Raw genomic sequence first — 15,036 nt, forward strand, 5'->3', positions numbered from 1 at the left:
CTTTTATTAACACCTTGTATTAGTGTGGTACAATTGTTACAGTTCATGAAAGAACAGAAGTACTATTAACTATATGGTCCATCATTTACAGTAAAGTTCACAGTTTATGTTGAATAGTTCTATTTTTTGTTGTTTTTTGTTTTAAATAAGTCAGACACAGAGGACCAGTATTGTGTGAATTCACTGACGTGAAATAGAATTAGCAGACTTATAGAGTCAGAATCTAGGATTTAGGTAATCAGAGGACGGGGGGCGGGTAGGGAATGAGGAGTTAATGCTTTAATTGTACTGAGTTTCTTTCTGGATAGCACAACATTGTGAATGTAATTAAGAGCACTGAATTATATATTTGAATATGGTTAAAAGGGGAAATTTTAAGTTGCATATATGTTACTAGAATAAAAATTTTAAAACAAGCTAGGACAGTACCATTTTTGAGCAATTGCTATGTGTCACTTGCTTTTATGTATTCCTAGTTAATTTTAATAACAACTCTATAAAATTTGTTAAAGGTATCCTAATTTTACGAATAAATAGAAAGGGTCAGAGATTAAATTAAGAGCAAAGTCACATAGCTGGGATTTGATGTTTTTACATTACTTGCATTTTTATTATAATACTAGGAATATGAAAATGGAAAGTAGAGAGCAAGAACTAAGTTGAACTTGGGACAAATTGTCTAGTTGGAAAGAGGAATGAGAATAAAAGGGTAAATGTGCATAGCGTATTTGAAATAGCCAACTGTATCTGTGTAGAAATATGTTAATGAGTAACTGCCTACCTGCCTTGCTAGTTTGCTTTCCTCTTTCCTTTATTCCTTTCTTGTTGGGCACATAGTGGACACTCTGTAAAATATTTATTAAATGAGTGATTAAGAAGTCTTAATAAACTTGGAGAATTATGATATTAATAGCTAACTATTTTGAATGCTTACTCGTCCAAAGCCATATATACATAGTTCTTTGTATAGTATTCACTCATGAGCCTTTCTTTTTTACTGTTTTGTTTTTGCTATTATTCTTTTAAAAATAATTTTAGACTTACAAAACAGTTACAAAAATAATTCAGAGAAGTAGTGTATACCTTTTATTTAGATTCCCCAATAGGTAACATTTTATGAACCACATAAGAGTTATAAAAATCAGGTAATTAATATTGAAAGAATGCTGGTACCTAATCTGTGGACCTTTTAAAAATTTGCCACTTATCCCACTAATGTCCTTTTTCTGATACAGGATCCAGTCTAGGATTACACATTGTGTTTAGTTGTCATATCTCCTAAATTTCTTAATCTGGATTAGTATTCAGTTTTTGGTTTTTGTTTGCCTTTCATAACCTTGACACTTCTGAAGAATACTGGCCAGCTGGTTTGTAGACTGTCCCTCAGTTTAGATATGTTTGATGTTTCAGCATGATTGAATTCAGGTTATGCATTTTTGGCAAGAATTCCACAGAATTTACATTGTGTCCTCTTTAGTGTGTCATATCAGGAAGCACATGATAATGTTAACTTTAATACTTGATTAAGGTAGTGTCTGCCAGGATTCTCTACTGCAAGATTTCTATTTTTTCCATTTTGTACTCAGTAGGTGTTCTGTGAAGAAGTACTTTGAGATTTTGTAAATACCCTTTTTCTCATGCTAATTTCTCATCATAACGCTAATTTTAACATTCACTGATGATTCTTGCCTACAGAAACCTGTTACTGAAGTGTTTACCACATGGTGATTTTGATTTTCTATTTCCATTATTTTTCTATATTTACTAGTTAGAATTCCGTAAGGAAGAACTTTCCCTTCTCCCGCATTTATATATTTATTTGCTTACCAGTTTGGACTTTGGATTCTTATTTCATTCTGTGGCTTATAATTCGTTGCAATCATTGCTTATTTTGCGGTTCAAATTGTCCTTGGATTTGACAAGCTCTCTTGTGTCCTTTTGCCATGGCCCTTTAATTTTTCAAGCATTTCTTGCTTTTTGACACCAAAAGATGTCTCAGGCTTGTCTTTTGCTTTCTCTGTCTCGCTACCACATGTGCTCATTGGTACTAGAATGTCATAGAAGGCCCTCTCAGTAATCTGAGCTAGGTTATTGTGTATTTACTACAGCACACATATACGTACATTTGCATTTTCTCTATCTCAGTATTAAAACCATCTCATGAGATTTTTATTGGTTGTGGATTGTGTTCATGATACGAAAATCTAGGCCAGTAGTAGTGAGAGTGTGTTGGAGAGATGGGAAGATTAAGACATTTTAGAGTTTGAGATCTCTGAGGATGAACTAGTTCTAAGTGATGGAACTGTCTTTGGTATGGCTATAATTGTATAGGGCTGATACAGAATAGAGATAGCATGGATCTTTTAAGTCACTGAGGATTATAAGAGACTAGGATGTTTATTACCAAAATATAAAATTGGTTTATGCTCTTAAGCTTATAAGACTGTTAGTATGTTTGGTATTTGACTAGTATATTAGGAGACTACTTTAAGAAGTTAGAAATTGAGCCAAGTTTTTTTTAAGAATACCTAGATCCGGATAGGCAGAGATAAGAGGGTCACATCCTGGATAGAGGAGAGTATTTATTTTTGGATGTAACTGGATATATGGTTGGAGCAGCTCAGGAGTCATGTAACTAGATCCTATTTCATGTTTATCATTAGTCCATCATTTTGCATTTATTCTGAGCATTTTATAATTCTTCTTCTTAAGTATAGATTAAAAGTTTAAGGATCTCCTTTTAACATTTAAGTGTATTGCTATTTTAACACATTAAGAGTTTATAGTAGGAGCAGATGCCAAATCTAGTTATTATTTCTCATTACATTCTATAATGTGTACTTATTTATTAGTTTGAACATTCTCAACTCTGCTTGATATGACTTGCTTGCCATCTTGTCCTGGACTACCGTAAATCAATAAATATTCACAGTATCTACTATGTAAGAGGAACTGTGGAAGTAAAAGATGGCAGTATAGTTCCTGGATATTAGCAGTAAGAAAAAAGGTTCTTTCTTTATAAGATTTAAGTGTATGTGCGTATATATATGTGTATGTGTTATTTATTTATAAGATTTAAGTGTATGTGTGTGATATGTATATATCTCAGCATTAAACAGATGCCACAAGGCAGTAGATGAATTTTACATATCTAAATTGGGGGACCTAACTTTGTGGTATTTCCCAGAGACCTTTTGTATAGATTTTTAAGGAAAACCACTTGACACAGTGAATCAGTACTCAGTTCAAAATCCATAAAATATCAAAGATTTTTTTGTTTTGTTTTGTTTTCATTTTGTGGATTTGTCTGTAAAACAAACACAGGCTTGGAGAAACCAGCAATTGGTGATTAATCCTACTCTGTTCAATTTTATGTGATCAAACTAATCATTTGGCAAGTTTATTGAATGTCTGGTCCTGTGCTAGACCAGAAAGCATGGCAGAGAAGAAAAAGATCTGATCCCTACTTACTTATGGAATCTTAGGGAGACCTTGGGTGGCTAAAACAATCAAATCTTTTATCCAGAGGGATTTTTTTTAATTTAGTTTTTAATTTTTTTAAAAATACCAAAAAACACCAGACAAATGCAAACATTATTAACTTTTGATCATTCCATTCTACTTATATAATCTGTAATTCAGTCTCATCACATAGTTGCATATTAATCATCATGATCATTTCTTGGAGCATTTGCATCAATTCAGAAAAAGAAAACAGAAAAAAATTCATACATACCATACCCCCCACCCCTCCCCCTCACCGATCACCAGCATTTCCATCTAAATTTATTTTACCATTTGTTTCCCCCTATTATTCATCTTTATTCCATATGTTTTACTCATCTGTTGATATAAAAGGAGCATCAGACACAAGGTTTTCACAATCACACAGTCACATTGTGAAAGCTGTATTATTATACAATCATTTTCAAGAAGCATGGCTACTGGAACACAGCTCTACATTTTCAGGCAGTTCCCTCCAGCCTCTCCACTACATCTTGTCTAACAAGGTGATATCTACTTAATGCATAAGAATAACCTCCAGGATAACCTCTCAACTCTGTTTGGAATCTCTCAGCCATTAACACTTTATTTTGTCTCATTTCACTCTTCCCCCTTTTGGTCAAGAAGGTTTTCTCAATCCTCCAGAGGGAATTTTAATCATCCATTCTACACACCCAGAACCAGAGCTCTCAATATAGGTAGGAAACATTGAAAGTAAGATCCATCTCCTCTTCATTCTCATTATATATTGTTGTTTTTTTTTTTCAATGGGCAGGCACCAGATATTAATCTCGGGTCTCTGGCATGGCAGGAGAGAACTCTGCCTGCTGAGCCACCATGGCCCACCCTGTTGTCATTATATGTTGTTTTAAAAGACAATGGCTAGTACAAGAAAATAAAAATACTATAGCAATTGAGAGGAGTAGTAGATGGCACTGAAGTTTCTTAATCAAGGAGGTGAAACTCAACCAGACCTTAAAAGGATCTGCGTTTAGAGTGATTGATTTGGTAGTTGTATTTAGGATATTTGGTGAGGAATTTTAATTGGAAAATTATGGAAGGCTTTTGTAATAATCCAGAAAATGAAGGAGGTCTTTATAAAGATGTATAAGGAAGGGATACATGTAGAGAATCTAGAATAATGAATTGTGAAAACTTAGCGATTGAATGAACATCTAAGTAAGGGAAAGGAAAGTAATACTGACCTTAGACTTTCAAGCTGAGATGATTTAACATAGTTAATTAACACAGTTCACTAAGGGGAAAGGTACAGTTGCCAATTTTATGGAAGCAATGGCAAGGTTAGTTTGAAGTTTGTAACTGAATGAAAATTTAATTGAAAATTTCAGGTAGATATTGAGTTGAAATAAGACATACGGGCTGAATACAAGATTTGAAGGGTTTTGAATGCATGTGATAATTAGCATATTTGGGCAGGTAAGATTTTTGGTGGGGGATAAGCACAAAATACTGAGACTTGAAGATGACCTTCATTAGAAGGACATAGGAAGAAGAGTCAGATTGGAAGGAAACAGAATTATAGGATTAAATAATTTGCCCATCTTGTATCAGATACCTCCCTTGGTCCAAGAACCTGTGTCTGTGTGATGCACAGGGAAATGGAGTAGTTGTGCTTGTACTTGGTAGACTCGTATGCCAGCCTCCAGAGAAAGGGGCATGTATTAATTGAGCTAGCACCCGAAAACATATTACAGTGGCCTTTAAGAGAATATCTTCTCAAGAATACTAGTTATGGGAGTCTTACAGGGTTAATGAATAAATGGGTTTTGTGGGAGTTTAGAACAGATGTAGACTACTAGTTTGAAAAGTTGGCAGCAATATGAATGATGAATGGTGAAGAAAAACAGGACCATAGAAAGAATGGGCAGTGGGTTTAAGTCAAGATATTCCAGGGAGGCCGGGGAAGCTTAAGTAATGTTTATAGTATAGTCTTGGGGAAAAATAGAAGTTGTAGGAGAGGAAGAAACTGAAGGTAATAAAAAGAAGGGAATATTTGAAGGAGGCATTATTGTAGGAGAACCAACAAGAAATTAGGTACTGAGCAGTGATTGGAGATTCCTTTTGAAATTTAGGAGAAATTTAGGGTAAAATCAGTGTAACTGACCCTGAAATTCCAAACTCGGCCAGAATTAAAAAGGCAAGAATGCCTAAATAGACTAACCCTGGTTAATTTCTTTTAGCACACTCAGGACAAAGAATAGTGAGGAACGTCCAGATAAGAAGATGGTGTTTAAAAAAATAATAAGGGGAAATGCACTATAGTAACTGTACTTCTCCTTTTTTAATTGCTGCTTGAATTGAGCTTGTCGTTAATACCAGTAACAAAATAGGCAATTTTAAGAAAATTAATAAGATTGCCTTGGGCTGGCAATGGTGCCTCAGTGGCAGAGTTCTTGCCTGCCATGCCAGAGACCTGAGTTTCATTCCCAGTGCCTGCCCATGTTAAAAAAAAAAAAAAAGACTGCCTTGTGTTCTTTTAATCAGGGAAAAAATATTGGAGCAACATAATAAATATTTCTCTAATATTTTTGTCAGTGTCATTTACATTTTGTCAGTATGAAAAATTGAGGCAGTTGGAATGGATAGACTCTTTCAACTATAAAATTCTGTAACTCTCAGAAAAATCTGTTCTTGAAATCTTGCTTGAGGAGATTATAATAATTAACCAAAGTGCATGTAAGTTTAAAATATGCCTAGTTATACAAAAATTCAGGTTAAAAAGAGTTAGAGTGTGCCCATTTGTTTTGGATTCTTTGTATTGACTCAAGTCTTTAATTTCTTCCTGTCCATGGATGGCTATATGTCTCACTTCTTTTCCCTTTTCCTTTTTAGAAACTGGTTTTTGCATACTGGGGTGTATCTTTCTTTGTTCTTTCGCTTCTATTATGAGAGCTTGTATTTGTATTTATTCTGCTTCTCTTTCCTTTTCCAATATTCTTTTGTTAGGTCTTTTCTGAAAATATTTGCATTTATGGCTGTGAATTATGTCTTTTTAAAATTTATATTTATTCTTTTAAATAAAACCTCTTCAGTTCCTTATTTCTGAGGTTAAATCAGAACTATATATTTCTTTCTTATGTCAAATAAGACATAATAAACTTTAGCCGCAGATGCTATTTTCAAGAAATTTATAGTCTAATGGAGGAGAATAAATATATATAATATATATGTATGTATGTATAAATACATTACAAAAGTAGTCCTGTCAGAGCAGTTCATATAAAGTGCTTTAGGAGTTTAGAAGAAGGCAGAAGTATTTTCAGCCTAGCTTTGTAATACTGTGGCCTCAAATATGTTGTTGAACATCCTTGCATTTATAATGGTCTTCAGTGTCTAGAGCTATCCACAGTTATGATGGAGCACAAATAAAAATTCTAGAAGCTCTCTGAGTGGAAATGGGATGTAGGTTAAACTTGGGGTAGTATAAACTGAATTTCCAAATAAAGAAAGGTAGAGTATAAGAAACCCTTGTGATTGACTGTGAGGGTGTTTTAATGCTTTTAATAGTTGTACTCATATAATGAAAGAAAACTTAATAGCAAATGCTGATTTATAGATATTGGGCAATTAATAAATGTAATGCTAACAGTTATTTACACCTTACCTTAATTTTCACTATCAGAAATAATAATTAGGTATACTGATAAGAGCCATTCATGTTAGATTTGATGTATGTTTCAGTGATCATGTTTCTCTTGGTGTGTGTTCAGACTTCGAACTTTGTTCTTTGTTTTCCTATTTATTAACTTGATGGTCTGCTTAACAAAACTGAAGATAAAATTGACATATGGTAAAAATTGCATTAAGCCCAATAGTTTGTGTCTTGTTAATGTAAAAAGCAATAATTTACATGAAGTAAAAAGGTTTCTTTTTAAATAATTGACCTTAAAGTGTATGGGCATTTAAAATGGAGGAACCATTTTCCCTAAGTCTTGCTGGCATTTAAAGTAATAAGACCTGGGAAAGTGGCATTTAAACCAGTGAGTTTGCTTCTTTTCAGTTCTTTATAGCTCATTGCTTGAAATGTCAGTAAGCCATGGGTAGCGGACATAGTTGTAGCTGTTGGCCCATGATCCTCTTTGGTAGGCTTTTCTAACGTAATCAGTTATTACAAACCCCCCATGCATGTACATGCTTTTTATTCCTAGATTTTCTGTATTGTGTGGTGTGAATCTGCAACAGTATCAACTAAATTTAGAGAATTCACAGAGTGAAAATGTTCTTGAATTTAGATAGGAGTGACTTTAAAATTTCACCCCTTCAGTTTAGTTATAGCAGTTCTGAAATCTATACCACCTTACTCTTCCCATGTGAAACTTGTCCTTTTTTCCATTTTCTTAATTGAGTTCTTATCACTCAAAGAGAAAATAAGCAATTATTAAACATATTCCCCAAATCTTATTCCTTGAAAAAAAAACACCCAAATACATTAGATGACAAATTATTAGCTATTAATGTTACCCTATTTATTGTTTAAAACTTATCCTTACTAACTGTTTAATGCTTTAAAAACTGACTTTTCTATGCTGATTGATTTATTTATTCAGTAATGTCCAGTGGAACTACTTTTGTTATCGCTGTTAGAGAAATTTCACAAATTCTCTCCTTTGTGCCAGATCCATCCTCTGCAGTCTGTTTTCTAACAGTTGCAAGCCTAAAAGGTTGTGAGAAGGAGAAAAAAAAATCAAGAATATGCAACAGAGGCTGTATGTACAGCCTGTATAGCTTAAAATATTTACTCTTTGGCCCTTGACCAAAAATTTCTTATCCTGGCTTGAATATCTTTATCAAGTCATTGAGATTTTAAGAGAAACCGGCAAGTCGTTAACTTCTGTATCCTACTAACTATTCTCTTTTCTCTTCCTTAAACTGTATATATGAAATCAGCAACTCATAACACAAGCAAATATAATTTCATGGCAAAACAACTAGGATTATGAAGAAGCTGGTCAGAGATAGACATGAGAGATCTAGCTTATGATTTGAGAAAGTAGGGTTTAACAATTGTCTACCTCACTTTTTTTTTAACCCCTTTGTTTTAACTTTTTATTTTGAAATCATTTTACACTTTCATAAAGGTTGCAAGAATAGTACAGACGCTTCCAGATATGCATCACCTAAACTCACCAATTGTTACCATTTTTGTCACATTTGCCTATTTTTCTCATTTCTTTTTCTTACACACATTCCTGAGGTATATATGAGAATAAGTTGCAGGCATTATATCCCTCCTATACCCCTTTACTCCAAAATACTATAGTATGTATTGCCTTGTTTCCTAAGAATAAAGGCATCTACTTTTTACACAGTACCATTTGCAGGAAATTCACCTTAATATAATAGTGTTTAACCTGTGGATCTTATTAAAATTTTGCCAGTTGTCCCAATATCCTTTATAGTTTTCCCCCTCCACCTTTTAGTCCAAAATGCAATTCAAGATCACTTATTGAATTTGATATCTACTACTTTTAGTCTCCTTTAGCCTAGAATGGTTACTCAGCCTCCTTTTTTGTGAGTGTTGATACTGACCTTTTTTTTTAACTTTTTATTTTATTTTTTTTAACTTACAGAACAATTACAAAAATAATATAAATCTTATACAGAGAATTCTAAAATACCTATTTCCCCCAGATACCCATATCTATCAATTTTAACATTTTGTCACATTTGCCATATCATTCCATCAGTCTGTTAGTCCACCCATCTTCTATTCATCCATTTATCAGTCCATTTTCTGAAGATTTGAGTGTAAATTGTATCGTACTCCTTAGCACTTAATACTGTCGTGTACATTTCGTAAGTATATTATTGGGTTCCCTTGTAACTGACATATTGCTTCTCTCTTGAGGCTTTCAGAATTCTTGCTGTAACTTTGTTATTCAACAGTTGATTACAGTATGTGGCAGAATAAATCTGTTTGGGTTTATCCAATTTGGCATTCGTTGAGCATCTGAGATATGTATTCATGTCTTTTGTTAAATTGGGGAAGTTTTCAGTCATTATTTTTTTGGATAGTCTTTCTACTCTCTTTCTTCTCCTCTGATTCCCACAATGCATATATTGGTATGCTTGATGGTGTTTCACAAGTTTCTCAGCTCTGCTCAGTTTTCTTCATTCATTCCTTCTCTCTGCTCTTCAAACTCAATGATTTCAGTGATCTTATCTTTCAGTTCACTGATTGTTTTTTCTGTCTGTTCCAGTCTGTTGTTGAACCCCTCAAAGGAATTTTTAATTTGTTAAATATGGTCTTTAGCTCTGTTAGGTTTCTTTTCACAATTTACTTCTTTCTTGATACTCTTTTTGTCATTATTCTGATTTCCTTTAGTTCTTTGTCCATGTTGTTTTTTTTTAATTCTTTGAGCATATTTAGGACCATTTTTAAAAAGTCATTGTCTGATATATCCCATGTCTGGTCTTCCTCACTAATAGGGTCTAACGTTTTAATGGTTTTCTTTCCTTTGGCCATTATATCCTGTTTCTTTATATGCTTAGTAGTCTTTTCTTGAAACATGGAGATTTTGATATTTTAGTGTGTTATTACTAAAATTTAGACTCTGCAGTGTCTGTTCCTCAAGCTTCTATCCAACTAGTGTTATGAAAGAGCATTCCTTGAATGCCAAATGTTAACAACAACAAACAAAAAAAAAAGGAAAAAAAGAAAACACCTTCCTGGTCTTTACAGATTGCCCTGAGTGCTCTTCTTCAGAGCTTTGCCATTCAAGGAGTTTAGAGATAGCTCCAGGCCAATGTAAAGGAGCCTCCCTGGTCCTTTTTGTACATGCATCTTATTTTGGGAATGTGTATTTGGCCCTAGAAATTCCCCCACTTATTTGAATACCATTATCCCCTGTTTCTAAAGAAACAGTTCCCCTGTGATCCCAGGAACTATATTGTATCTCCTACAGCTACAGTCACTTGCCCTAGGCCACCATTTGACTGCTCTCCCACAGAGAGAACTCTGTGAACTACCTCCTCAAGCTGGACAAGTTCTGGGATATAGCAAGTTCCTCAGGCTATCACTACTAGACAGACTGTACTAGAGATGTACACCCCCGGTATGTCCGTGAGGGTTACTGTACTTTCTCTGAAACTGAGACCAAGGGTCTGCACAAGGATCGCTGATTTTGTATGCTTCTCAGTGTGTCACATGAGGCAAACATTGCCAGTTTAGTAGGCATTGTTGTCTCATCATTTGACTGGATTATGTCCACCGGGTTTCTCCATTGTAACTGTATTTTTCCCCTTGTAATTAATATGTAATTTAGGAGACATACTTTGAAACACTATGAATATCTTTTTCATCATGAGACTTTTCATCTGTTTTGATTTTAGTACCTATTGCAATAGATACTGCAAAAAAAGATTATTGCAATAATCAGCTATTATTATTGCAATAATCATTATTATTATTGTTAATACAATTATTATGATTATCAATAAAGATTATTGCAGTAGTGAACTATTTTTCTGATAAATGGTTGGAAAATGTAAATATTTCTAACTTTTTCTTTTGACATCTTTTAATTGTTTTATACTGTGAGGAAGAACTTACTACCTTCCTTCCTTCCCTGTTAGTTTGGAAGCAGTACTCTTAACTCTGTTCAGTAGGTTGTAGTTCAGTGTCTGTTTAATGAAAGCAAGCCCTATCAAACCACCTTCTACATTGTCTTGGCATGGCCCTATCATTTATGAGTATTTCTTACTTTTCTGGTATATAACAATATATTCCAGGTTCATCTTTTCCTTTCCCTCCTCCAACACTAGAATCTTATTATTATTATTATTTTGGGGTGGGGGGAAGCAGGCACCGGAAATTGAACCTGGGTCTCCAGCGTGGCAGGCAAGAATTCTGCCTGCTGAGTCACTGTTGCACCACCCTAGAATCATATTTTTATAAGGAGAATTGGGTCCCTTGACAAAGAATTATTGCCACTGACAGCCGCCGCTCCACTCCCTGTTTTTTTGCCAACTTTATTCACAAGAACCAACTCTTGAACAATGGTCAATCTCCTTATCTTGATTTGTACGGAAGGAGATAGCAAGTATGATGAAATACTATCAGTTCATGGCCATGTACAATATGTCCTTTTAGAACACTGTGCAGAGAAATAGGCAGAAATAAAAGATACTGGTTTTCAACCTAAAAAAGTCTCTTGCTATTGTGGGGAAAGGTATTCACAAGAGGTTTTGAAGATTTGTCAGTTTCTTTGTGGCACGCTAATGTCAGTAAAGCTCATTCCTTTAATTTCAAGTGGCTAGTTCAGTAGTCGTAAATCAGTGACATGTTCATTATCTAGTGTCTTTAATACCCTAAACCTATTTTTTAAATTATTTTTGTTATTGAGATAATATTTACATACAATGATGTACCTCCATTAAGAGTACAATGTGATGAATTTGATAAATGTTATATGCCTGTGTTGTAAAATCAGCACAGTTTAGATCCAAAGACAGTTCCCTCACTTAAAAGTTTCTTTTGTGACCAAGCCTTTCTCCAGTCTCACAGAAACAGGCAACCACTATAAAGTTACATATGATAAGAATCATGCAGTATATAATATTGTATATTTGACTTCTTCCACTTAGCATAATTTTTGGAGATTCATTATTGTTTTTGAAGAAATATTAAATAAGTGAAATCTTTTGTTCTTTTTTTTTTTATTGCTGAGTAGTTCTCTATAGTTTGGATATGCTACAGTTTGTTTACCCATTCACTTTTTTATAGACTTTTGAATTGTTTCCAAATCTTAGCCATTGTGACTTATTTATGGATAGGTCTTTGTGTGGGCCTGTGTTTTTGTGCTCTGGGATAAATATCTAGAATTGGAATTACTAGATAACATTGTAAATGTTAGTTTTCCTTTAGAAGATACTACCATATGGTTTTCCATAGTGACTGGAGTATTTTGTTTTTTCATCAGCAATTTGTGAGAGTTCTAGTACTCTGCATGGTATTGTCCAGTCTTTCTAACCAAGTATTCTAGTTGGTGTATAATGATATCTCTCATCATGATTTTGATTTCCACTTACTTGGTGACTGGTGATGTGAGCATCTTTCCATGTGTATATTTTACGAAGCGTTTGTTCATATCTTTTGCCCATTAATAAAAACTTATTATGTTACAGTATTTCTTTATATATTCTGCATAAATCCGGTCAGATATGTTGTGCAAGTATTTTCTCCCAATCTGTAGTTTGCCCTTTTCTTAACTGTGTCTTTTGACAAGTGAAAGTTGATGAAGTTCATTTTATCAATTTTTTTCCCGTATAATTCATGTTTTTTATGTCCTCATCAAGAAAGCTTCACTTAATCCAGTGTCATGCACACAAAAATATCTCATGTATTTTCTTCTAAAATTTTAATAGTGGTAACTCCTTATATTTTGGCCTCTGGCATTTCAGGTTAATTTTCTTATATGATGGGAGGTGATGGTTGAGGTATATCCTCTTCCATTTGGATAATCCAATTGTTTAGCACCATTTGTTGAAAAAATTGTCTTTTCCCGTTAAATTACCTTGGCAGTTTTGTTAAGCCAGTTGACCATATATGTGTAGGTGCGGTTCTGGAATTTATTGTATCTATTGATTTACATGTTTCTTTACACCAATATCATACTATCTTGATTACTATGTGTTTATGGCTGGAAATCAGGTAGTGTAAGTTTTTCAACTTTTTCTTTTTCAAATTTGTTTTTATAATTTAGATTATCTTTCTGTATAAATTTTCAAACAAACTTGTCAGTTTCTTCAAAAAGCCTTTGAGAACTATGATTAAGACTGCACTGAACCTGTAGGTCAGTTTGGAGGAAAGCGGTACATTAATAATATTGAGTATTTTGATTTATGATCATGGTATATCTTAACTTTATGTCTTATTTAATATCTCTTGGAAGTGTTTTATAGTGTCATTTTCCTTTAGCCTGAAAAACCTCCATGTATTGCAAAGAGATAGCTACCTTTAGTTTTACAGGAAAGTATAGAATAAAATCTCCTTATTTGAAAACATCTCTGGATATTTGTTTTCTTGCCCTCCCCCCAATATAGTAAAGGTGATAAAAGAGTATATATTATATGGATTATATTGGTAGAGATGACTAAAAGTTTAATAAAGAACTCTTTGCTGTTGGAAAATCCATTCAGTATTCTCTTTCCTCCCTTGCTTTGGGTGAGAATTGGAAAACCAGAAAATTGGCAGCTTATGCAGCTCTCTTTCCCTCCACCTTCCCCTACCACTTCCCACAGCTCCCTTAAAAAAAACTTACCTTAAAAGAATATTGGAAAATTGACAAAAACTGGTGAGGCTACCAGAGAACATAGCAACTGAAGACAGATGACCTTCACTTTCCCCTGAAAGCTATTTCAAAATTAAGTTTTCCGCACACATACACACATATCCATTCTTCACTTATGCCAGCAAAAGCAGTTAGAAAACATAGCCAGATTTTTTCATAATGACAATTAAAATATAAAATAACAAGTGTCTGGGAACTGTGTGAATAAACTGAGGTCCATAAAAGACCAAGTGAGTAAATGTAAAGTGATTCTTAGAAGAGAAGACTAAATATTTTAAGAACATTTCTTCTTCCTGAGTTACTTCCTAGGTAAAATGCTATTCTGATAAAAGCATTGTTATTTTCCTTAGAAACTAGGTGGTTGGGGGGAGCATAATTGACTAAATGATTTTAAACATAATCTGAAATAATAAAGCTAGAATGGGCGGAACATTTTGAAAAATATGATGAATGGGGATTTACCTTCTCAAATACTAAAACTTACTATAACATGCTTAATCTTTCAAGTATGGCTCTGATGTTGGGATTAAAAGATAAATCAGTGAAATGAAATAAAACATATTAAACTGTTCGTATACTATTTTTTAAGTATCCTGAAACATCAGTTAGTAAATTAAAGTTCATTTAGTCAATGGTGCTGGAATTATTGGTCAGTCAGTATATTAACTTACTAAATAAGCAAGAAATATAAACAAAAAATTCACAGAAAAGCAGTATTATTCAAATGTAGCAACTACAAAAAAACACAAAAACATACAGACCCTTATTCAGAATCAGAGAAGTGCATTGAAGATTGAATAATGAAAGAATAATTTTTCAACAATGAAATTTTCAAAGATTAGAAAGAAGTAAGTGCCAGCATTTGCACGAATGGCAAGATGGTACCACTAAACACAGAAAGCGAGAATATAAAGTAGTATAAATTTTTTTTAAAAAAATGTTTGGCAATAGGTTTCATACTTAATCATCTATAATCTATCCTAATGAGTATGTAGAACTAATTCTTTCAAACACAATTTATAACATAAAAACACTGGTAACAGTCAATTCTGGTTTTATTTTTTATATTAGTATTTCTGCATACGTGTTTTTTTAAAGGCTTAAGGCAAATATATTAAGTTATCAGTGGTACTCCCAAGGATGGTGGAAATACCAGTGACTTTTACTCTTTTTCTTTGTAGCTTTCTGTACAAGATGGCTCTTTTCAAGATTTTCCAGT

The 15,036-nt window shown here is 33.5% G+C and overlaps 1 protein-coding gene across 19 annotated transcripts in view; it reads left to right on the plus strand.

The window, feature by feature from the left end:
* LCOR (ligand dependent nuclear receptor corepressor) overlaps positions 1–15,036 on the plus strand; it is a 220,089-nt gene that overhangs the window by 120,571 nt on the left and 84,482 nt on the right. For 14 of the 19 annotated variants that reach the window (XM_077125605.1, XM_077125607.1, XM_077125623.1 and 11 more), the window contains one exon: positions 14,999–15,034. The exons of the other annotated variants lie outside the window; for them this stretch is intronic. In XM_077125605.1, coding sequence (XP_076981720.1) covers positions 14,999–15,034 — 36 coding nt within the window. The remainder of the gene's footprint in view (positions 1–14,998; positions 15,035–15,036) is intronic. 19 annotated transcript variants of the gene reach the window in all.

The sequence above is a fragment of the Tamandua tetradactyla genome, chromosome 13, assembly GCF_023851605.1.
Source record: "Tamandua tetradactyla isolate mTamTet1 chromosome 13, mTamTet1.pri, whole genome shotgun sequence".
In the NCBI taxonomy this organism is placed as follows: Eukaryota; Metazoa; Chordata; class Mammalia; order Pilosa; family Myrmecophagidae; genus Tamandua; species Tamandua tetradactyla.